The following is a 9,882-nucleotide window of genomic DNA, read 5'->3' on the forward strand; positions in this document are numbered from 1 at the left end:
CATCCATCCATCCATCCATCCATCCATCCATCCATCCATCCATCCATCCATCCATCCATTCATCCATCTATCCATCCATCCATCCATCCATCATCCATCCATCCTCCCATCCTTCCATCCACTCATCTTCTTCTCCTGCGTTCTTTATTCCAAGTTACAACAGAGCTGATGCCTGTCTCCAGCAGTCACTCTGTGAGAAGTGGACACACCCTGGACAGCCTCAAGTCTGTCGCAGAGCTCCAACCAATCACTGAATCACTAAATCAAAAATCTAAATAATTAACCACTTATTCAACCAACCAAGAGACCAATTAATCAGCCAACCAACAAAATTTATAACAACCAACCAACAAATAAATCAACAGAACAATTAATAAACCAATTTTTTAAACAACCATCAAGCAGTCAAACCATATTTAAATAGTATTTTCTAAACAAATCAATTGCAGTTGTAGATTAATTTTAGGTGCAATTAACAAGGATCTTTAAATAAATTGGATTCCAGACCAAAAAAAAAAAATTCATAAAAATAATGTATTTTCTAACCATTTTTAAATGTACTGGTCAGTCAGATACGATTTATGTTGTGCTCACAGGAATGACATCCATTTCTACTACCCCAACAAGTTCATTCAGAGAGATGACACCGAGCGCTTCTACATTCTCAACACTCTCTTCAATCTCTCAGGTAGAGAACAAAATCCTCAGCTTGCTGTTATTACTGTATAATTCCAAACAGTGAAGTCATTTTAGATCTGATTTTCTTAAACATTTGTTCTAAAAGAAGTGAATTTTCATTAAAGCACAGTTTCTCTTGCTCCCTGCAGAGACTTATCTCTACGCTTGTCTGGTGGATTTCTTCACTAGAAGCAACAGATACTCAAAGTGAGTTTTTATGTCCTGAAGGTACATTTCACCTGGAGAGCAAGCTTTGAACTTAAATATTTCATCTTTTTCACCTCCGCTGTTAAAACAGCCTGGATAAAGGCTTCCAGCACGGAGACTTATTCATGTCCTACAGAAGCATGTTCCAGGACGTCCGCAAGGCAATGGACTTCGTTCACGACAAAGTGAGTTACAAAACACCGCAATGTGTCTTTTATCGTTATAAGTTAAGCACAAATAGTAAAAACATAAAATATTTTTTATAGGGAATCCTCAAGGAACAAACTATTAAGAATTTGGAGAAATATGTGATTAAAGATGTGAGTATTGAATATTACTGAATTCAGTTATAAGAACGACTGAAATAATAAAAATAAATGTTTTTTTTTTTTAATTACAGCCAAATATCCCCATGTTGTTGACCAGAATTAAAGAGGTGGCAAAGGTGTTTCTTGCCACTAACAGTGACTACAAATACACTGAGGTGAACTTTTCAGCTTCACTGTTCCGACTGAAGTTTCTCCACTTTTTCTAATGTGTCTCCACTTCTTCCCTCAGGTGATCATGAAGTACCTGCTTGAAGGTTATACACAGGTAAGAAAGTGTTAATTGTGAGATTTGTTGGAAAAACTCAACTGGATTCAGGATTATTCTTCACTGTAGCCTGGTTGCCCCAAAAAGACCTGGCCCTCCTTCTTCGACCTTGTCGTTGTGGACACAAGGAAGCCTCTGTTCTTTGCAGATGGGACGGTGCTGAGACAAGTGGACACGGTATGAAAAATGTCCCCCCTGGTGAGACAAGCTGGCGGTCTGTAAGTTTTGATGCCATTCTCATTCGTTTTGGACACAGAACACAGGGAAGCTGCGCATCGGGACGTACACCGGAGACCTGCAGCATGGGACAGTTTACTCCGGAGGTGAGGTCCAACCAGATTATTCTCCAAATGTATACGAAAGGAAAAGGACATTAAAGATTCAGAGATAAAAAATGTTTTAATTGTTTATTAAAACAATTGTATTAGATTAACCGAACTGCAAAATTAGATCCAGATTAGATCAATTATTTCATTGTAACACATTTTTTTATTTTAATAAGTGCTTACCGTATTTTTGGACTATAAGATGAACTTAAAATCCTTTAATTTTCTCAAAAATTAACAGGGAGCCTTATAATCCGGTGTGCCTTATGTCTTAATTCTGGTTGTGCTTACTGACCTCAAACTGATTTTATGTGTTTATTGTGAATGAGTTTAATAAAGTTTGACTTATTGGACTGTTTTGTTTCGCTTACTGCACCTTTTAATCTGAAAAAATATGGTAATCCTCAGTTGTCAGACTCAGTGATTTTGATCATCATCTCACCAAATGTAATGAGGTGGAAAAGATTCACTTGTGGTGTTGGTTATTAATTAAAAAGACACCAAATCATTAAACAAGAAGGTTTAAATCTTAGTTTTTCATTTAAGGGTTTATACTCTGAGAAATTTTGGGAACAGAGAATTTAAACATCTTAAACATTCAACGATGTTTTTATATCAACTTTCATAGTTGCACAATAAAAACAACTGAATCTGTTCTCGATTGAAGGATCTTCAGACATTGTCTGTGATCTGCTGGACGTCAGAGGTAAAGACATCCTCTACGTTGGAGACCACATCTTTGGAGACATCCTCAAGTCAAAGAAACGTCAAGGCTGGAAGACTTTTCTGGTCGTACCTGAGCTCACCAAAGAGCTGCAGGTGTGGGAGGAAAAGAGAAGTAAGAGGACTCCGCTTTGTGTTTTATACTTTTCTGACATCTTATTATCAAAGTACTGATGACATTTTTTTTCTTTTAGCTCTCTTTGAGGAGCTGAAACGTCTCGATGTCTTCTTAGCTGAACTTTACAAGTAAGCTGGTCCATCTGTGTGTTTGTTTATCAGAAACATCTTTTTAGATGTTAAATAAATGAATAAAACCACCAGTGAACGGAAGCTCTATAACAAATTAACCACCAGTTACTGAAGTAGTGAGGAAAAAATATAGAAATGTTCATTTTTCTCAGTCTGTGCTGCCTTTATTTTTCATATTAGAGCTGAGATGAATGGACGTGCAACTATAGTTTAAACTTTAAGTCACTGCAATTGGTAATAGGGAGAGATTTCTGATCTTTAATAAAAATAAACTGAAATCTCATTTTGAATATATAAAAAAGGAAGAAAAATCATAAAACAAAGTGGACATATTTGAAAAATATGCTTCACTGAAATTGTTCTAATAATATTCACACACACCAGAAATTCAAAGGATTTCTCTGAGGTGTGCTGCTTCCTATTATCCAGCAGGGGGCGCTGCTGCTACTCTCGAAAAGTCACTTTTTAGAAAAGAAAACATCAAAATCAAAATAAATTTCTGAATAATCATAATTAATTACAGTAATATCTAAAAACTTGAATGAAAGTTTGGTTTAAAGTTTTGTTTCTGTGAATAAAAATGTGTGAATGCGACTGCTCGTGGATGAAATCTTTAACTAATGAAAAACACCAATTGATTAATCACTTTTTTCTGAACATAACAATTTTTTATTAATATTATAATTTATTAAAGGCATTTGGACAGCGGCAGCAAAGAGTGTCCTGACATCAGTGCCATCAAAACAAGAATGACCGTAAGCATGACAGAAAACTTAACTTTATTACTTTTATCCTGGTTTTTGTCTGGTTTAAAATAAACTGAATGCAAGAGTACTGTTGTTTCACCTTGAGGAAATGGTGACTTTGCACCAGTTTGTGCATGTTTTCAGCACCAAAACCAGTCCACCTGCAAATTAAACACTCACTTGTCTTTTGCATTATAAATTCACTTAAATGTAATTCTTTGCATACTGCTCAGTTTTCTTGTTGTCAGTGGAAATAAGCTCAATGAGGAGTCATGTCTGCAGCTCAACCTTGTGCTGTTCTGCAGGTTCTGACCTACAGAATGGACATTTCCTACGGTCAGATGGGCAGCCTCCTGCGCAGCGGATACACGCAGACATTGTTTGCCAGCCAGTTGATTCGATATGCAGACCTGTACTCCTCCACCTGGATCAACCTGCTGCAATACCCCTTTAATTACCTCTTCATGGCTCCCCCAGTTCTGGTCAATATCCTCCCTCCTTCATCCACATGAAGGTGTGCACGTGAAGGAGCTTTAACTTTCTTCTTTTTCTTTTTCAGATGCCCCATGAGGCAGCTTCTCAAAACTCTGCAGACATCACTTCATCAGAGAAGAACAGTATGGTTATGATGACCAACAGAAACTAAGCTTTACTGTTTTTATTTTGTGATTATTAAAATTTGCTTTGTGAGTCTTTAAGTTTGAAGCCAAACATCTTCTCTTCCACATAAAAAACATAAAGACTCTGCAGAGGAAACTGACTGTTTTTTTAATGACATGATGATAATGGTGAGATAAAAAGGATCATTAATTTATTTATTTACTTACAGCTTCTACTGCGCCATCTGCTGGAAATAAATTATATTGCCATGAAAGGTTCACAAGATGGAATGCAAAAAAAAAAAAGAAGTTTGTGTTGTTTTGTAAATATGTGTGTTTTTACATAAAGAGGTGCAAAATGCACTTTTAATTTAACATTTTGTGTAATTGTTTAAATATTATACTTTATTTATTCATCATTTATTTAACATATTGTAATGAATTGTAGCAAATATTTGAGTTGAATGTTCTCAGTTAAGTATTTTATCATACATTATTTTGTCATATGGATGACTTCCATTAAAAAAGTGTTGTTGTTTTTTGTACGAAGTTATTCCACATACTAGTTTTTGTTAAGACACGTCCCCTGCTCATGTTTCCACATACAATAAACTAAATAAAAACTCCTGTATTTACAATGTTTAAAATGTATTTACTTATTTTTATTAACTGCTGAAGGTGAAAGGTGATCAACTTTATTTAATTGTGGGAATGCTTTAGAAGCATTGTGATCCATTTTTATTCTGTACATTTTTTCTCATCTTTCTTGTTCCGCCATTTCTATTTCAACAAATCATATATCAAAACGTTCAGCTCTTTCGGGAGAAGGGTGCTATGATGTTTGGTTTTGGTGCAACTTTAGCTTTTTGAAATATTTTGCCTTTTTTGACATTTTTCCTCATAGAAAATGAATTGAGCTCATTTTACATCCTTCAAATCTTTAGATCACAACATTTTACTGCTCCTTTCACATTTTGTTCTGGTTCAGCCTTTTTCAGCTTCTTTGTGCAAATTTGAACTTTTTTCAGCTAATTGCAGCTACTTTCATCTGTTTTGTGCTCTTTTCAGATTCTTTCTGCTAACTACAACATTTTTGTGCTTCTTCTAACTTCTTTTGTTAATTTCAGCTAGTTGTGCTCCTTTCAGTTTATTTCTGCAAGTTTCAGCTTTTTCTGCTATTTCAGCTACTATTTAGATGTTTTATGCATATTTTTATCTTTTTAAGCTAATGCCACATTTATTTCACTCTTTTCAATGTTTTTTTTTCTGCCCAATTCAGCAAAAATGTGCTCTGCACTTCCTTCTGGTAATGTAAACTTATTTCTGCCTTTTTAGCTACTTTTCAGTAGTTGTTGTTGTTGCTAATTTTAGCTTTTTTCAGATAATTTCCACTTTTTGGGTGCTCATTCCTGCTTCTTTAAGCCAAATTTGAAAAACATATTCTTTCTGTTTTCATCTTGTAATTTAAGCTTGTTCTACCTGTTCAGCTACTTTTTATTAGCATTTTCTAACTAATTTCAGCAGTTTTCAGATAAATTAATTTCTTGTGGTAATTTCTGCTTCTTTCAACCTTTCTGATCATTTCAGCTTCTTATACTCCTTTCAGCTTAATTATGCTAGTTTCAGCTTTTTCTGCTATTTCAGCTACCATTTAGCCATTTAATGCTAATTTAATATATATATATATATTTTTTTAGCTAATTTCAGCTCTTTATGCTTCCTTCAGGTAGTTTAAGCTTCTTTCTGCCTTTCAGCTACTTTTCAGCCATTTTTTAAACTAATTTCATCCTTGTTTTAACTATTTTCTCTATGCTTGTGCTCATTTCTGCTTATTTAAATTATATCAGCAAATTTCTTTCTGCTTTCTTCTGCTAATTTAAGTTTGTTCTTCCATTTCAGCTACAATTCAGCATGTTTTAGCTAATTTCAGCTGTTTCTCAGCAAGTTTTTTAGCAATAAGCCTTCACACGGCATTTTTGCAGGAAGTGCATTTTCTCTAGTTACTGTTATTTTTTAGCCTGTGTGTGTGTAGACCTGGTTTTTGTAACCTTAGGACTGTTTCTTGTTTACAATCTTGTCAGGTGCTTATGTGGGGGGGGGGGGGGGGGTCAAAGCCTGGTGTTAATAGATTGGATCATTATTTTTATCTTTGGAGTTTGGTTGAAGGGTTGGAAAATAAATGAAAGTCAATGCAGTGCCCTCATAAGTCAGAGTCAGAGTTTCTTTATTGTCATTCGCACCTCATGTGGTACATGTGGTGGAGCGAAATTATGTACACAAGGTCCCAGTTACATAAGTTACATACATAAGATGATCCAAGTCAAAACTAAGGCGGCGGGCGATACGCATCCTTTCGAGGAATACAAAGTCTTTTTTTTCTATACATTATATTTGTCTGCTGCAATACTTCATTTGTCCACTAAATGGCACTTAATCCCCCCTGCTGCAGCCCTGAGGATCATTTTCTCAGAGGTTAAAGTTTATCTTTATGTGCATTGTAAACACACTCACCTTTATGCTCGAGCAGGAGCTGTCCCTGTGCTGCCATGCAGCCTGACACATGTAGCAGTGAATCTAGCTTCTTATCTGGAGTCTGACAGCCTAAACTGATGCGTGTACTGTGCATGCATGTGCCCTAATTAGCTGATCTTACTTTGCTGAAGTCACAGTATGTGCACGAGGCACCTTGAGTGAGTAAATCAACAAAAGTACTGATATAATGAGGTGTGAGATTAGTGCAGCACACACACACACTGTCCTGCTGCTACGGTTAACACACACACACACATCCTTTTCCTCATGGTATGATGTCAGTGCTCATGTGTGATTGTATACAAGAGGAGTTCACCCCCCACCCCCACCCCCCTCACAGGAAATGATCCAGTCTTCTTTCATGGCTGAAGTGTGCAGACTTATCACAGCTTTCCTGCTTTGCTCCCATCATGCAGGCGCTGCTTGTTTATGCTTTTTATTTTGCTCTGCAGGAAGAAATCACACTGATTGCACAGCTCGCGTGTTAATCCATATTTGCTGCAGAATCTGTGCAGTTTCAGTTCCTCACAGGAGAAATTCTGAGCTCCTTTCCTTTGTTGCACTGATGACAGGACGTTTTAGCTGCTTGTTTACTTTCGGTCTTTAATATTAAGCACGAGAGGTAAGTCCCCTCCATTTATCAGCTCCTCTTTGGTTGTGAACACACTCACACATGCACGCTTCCTAGTAGATTTTAGTTCTTGTATCCGGGCTATTTTGGTCTGTTTGGATTTCCTCCGCCATTGTCTGCGTCTCACCTGTATTTGTTGTTGCTGGATCATTTTTGTTCGTTCAGTCCTGTTTTATTTTCCTGCTTGCACAAGTCCTGATTTTTTTCTTTCCCCCATCACTTCTGAAGTTTTATAATAAAAAACATTTATTACTCTTTAACCCTATGGGAGAACTGCACACACACAAAAAAAATGTCTTCAGTTTGATGTGATGCATGAAAAGGACCAATATCAGAAGAAATGTTGCTACCATGTTGTTCATTTAAGTCACCATAGTAACACGTGTCTCACTCCCTGAATCTACTCAAGCAGGGAGAAACAGACATTTGAATGTAAGCTGTGTAAAAACCATTGGTCGCATTTTAAAAAGTCCTGGACTTGTGGCAGCAGTGTCTGATGGTCAGACATGGAAACTTCTACACATCTCAGATATGACAAGTTAAAGAGACATTTTATTTGTAGCTTTGAAGAAAATATTCAGATAAGAGGATGACTTGTTTGTTTACATCCTGGACTTTTTGCAGAAGATTTAATAGAAACCCACCAGTTACATATTAGTAAGGACCATTAGGGTAAAGAAGACAAAAATCTGTAAGTTATGATGTAAAATATGTGGAAATATTAATAATATCAGACAGCTCAAAAGTCATATTGTGAGAAATCATTCTCCTCAAAGTACCCAAAATGCATAAAACCTAAAATTGTGCAACCAAAATATTTAAATGCCATTTCAGTCCAATTTTCTGTGATCAGTTTCAACTAAACCCCATTGATCTCCATTGATTTTCTTTCTGCAAATTTTGTCTAAGTGCGGCGCTCCTCTGCCAAAGGTCGTAACACACTTTTATTTCAAATTAGTGTGACATTAAAAAATAAAATCATAAGGTGAGGACACTTCAGCACTGCATCCCTTCAACTAAACCAACAAGAGCGCTTTACAGCTTTCCCCTGGCGCCTATAGAAAATATATTTCTTTAAAAGCCTTGAAGACATGCACGATGGACATGCACGGCTGCCTGTTCAGCGCAGAAAGAAGATCCAAGGGTTAAGTTTTACATTTCAAATGTCACAGCTATGCTGGGAGTGTTTCGTCTGAAAACAAGGCCAGCTCTCACTCCTGAGTGTAAACAGGGATTGAAAATCCCCGAACCGCCTGAGAACAAGCGAGATGATGACACAAATAAAGAGCTGCAGGGAACTGGACTTCAGGTGATCTGAACTGGGATACGAGCACTGCAGCAGGAGCATCAAGTATCAGATTGATTCAGATCAGATTATTGTTGGGAGTTTCAGCTGAATGCAATCTGATCAAACCTTTATTGATCGTAGCGAGGAGATAAATGAGGTCGTTTATATGGATAATCCAGCTTTTTCACACTTTGGCCTCAAAACTGAATTGAGCTGAAAACCAATTACATTTTTCACAAAGAAAACTTTAATATTGTTGGAAAAAAATGCTACGTATCACGTTAATGTCTAAAAGATGCACTCTCTGTTTTAATTTGGTTAATGTTCTTTACCTTTATTAATGCAGAGCAAGTAAGTTTTATTCGACCCAGAATCTATTTATTCTGATCAACAAAAGTATTCATGATTTTCAACTGGTTTTTTTTGTTACTGTTAAAAACATATAAAACCAATAGCTTGCAGAATATTTTACTAAATTTCCTCAATGTTCGTTATTTCTTTAACACAATTTTAAAAAGGGAATAAAAATATCTGCTCCAGGCTTACGTTCAAGAGTTGGATAAATATATTTTAAATTGATTTTTAAAGTGGGGAGGACTTGTAGTTTGCTTTCATTAAAAATGCAAAACCTATTTCCACACTATTGATTTTATCTTCGAAACAAGAGGCCTCTTCACGTGCACTAACAGACTATTTTACACCATTCTGCTATAAATTCATAAAGTTTGTAACGAAACGTTTAAAACCAAAACTTTGCCCTTTTTTTTTTTACAAGAAAATACCAACAAAACAAATCAGATTTATTAGATTTTTTATTTTTTAAGCACATTCCAGAGGAAAACAACCACTGAGCTTAATTAAAACAGACATCTGGAAGCATTTATTAAAAATAACTTTGTGACATTTATACCTCAGTTTATTTTTTATTAAATAAGATCATTCAGAGGAGTCCAACTCATGGATGAAGAGCAGCTAGGACTAAACTTTTGCTCGGTGAGGTTTGTGCTCACATTCAAACCGACCACTGACATGTCGGGCTTCATGGCTGCTCTGTGCAGAAGCACCACCGTCCCCCATTCCACACATTCCAGGATTTCCCAGCAAGTATGGCAAGCAAGCCGAAACAAGTCGCGTTCTTTACTCGGGGAGAATTTCACACAGTCAAGTGGCTGAGCTCTGCCTTTCTGGAGGGGGGGGGGGCACTATTGAACACAGAGGCCCCAAACTGCTTCATACACGATTACATGAAAACCACATTTTGTTTTTCACCTGAACCCTTTTCTGTGCTTCCTGTCTGAGAGGTCATCCC

At 36.4% G+C, this 9,882-nt stretch overlaps 1 protein-coding gene across 1 annotated transcript in view; it reads left to right on the plus strand.

Annotated features, from left to right (window-relative positions):
* nt5c2l1 (5'-nucleotidase, cytosolic II, like 1) overlaps positions 1–4,169 on the plus strand; it is an 11,899-nt gene extending 7,730 nt beyond the window's left edge. The window contains exons 5-17 of the mRNA XM_037692413.1: positions 597–688; positions 828–885; positions 977–1,070; positions 1,152–1,205; positions 1,286–1,369; positions 1,444–1,479; positions 1,549–1,656; positions 1,736–1,802; positions 2,473–2,643; positions 2,723–2,774; positions 3,472–3,532; positions 3,829–4,005; positions 4,083–4,169. Coding sequence (XP_037548341.1) covers positions 597–688; positions 828–885; positions 977–1,070; positions 1,152–1,205; positions 1,286–1,369; positions 1,444–1,479; positions 1,549–1,656; positions 1,736–1,802; positions 2,473–2,643; positions 2,723–2,774; positions 3,472–3,532; positions 3,829–4,005; positions 4,083–4,169 — 1,141 coding nt within the window. The remainder of the gene's footprint in view (positions 1–596; positions 689–827; positions 886–976; positions 1,071–1,151; positions 1,206–1,285; positions 1,370–1,443; positions 1,480–1,548; positions 1,657–1,735; positions 1,803–2,472; positions 2,644–2,722; positions 2,775–3,471; positions 3,533–3,828; positions 4,006–4,082) is intronic.
* The last annotated feature ends 5,713 nt before the right edge of the window (positions 4,170–9,882 follow it).

Source organism: Nematolebias whitei, chromosome 18, assembly GCF_014905685.2.
Source record: "Nematolebias whitei isolate Nwh7 chromosome 18, NemWhi1, whole genome shotgun sequence".
Taxonomy (NCBI): domain Eukaryota; kingdom Metazoa; phylum Chordata; class Actinopteri; order Cyprinodontiformes; family Rivulidae; genus Nematolebias; species Nematolebias whitei.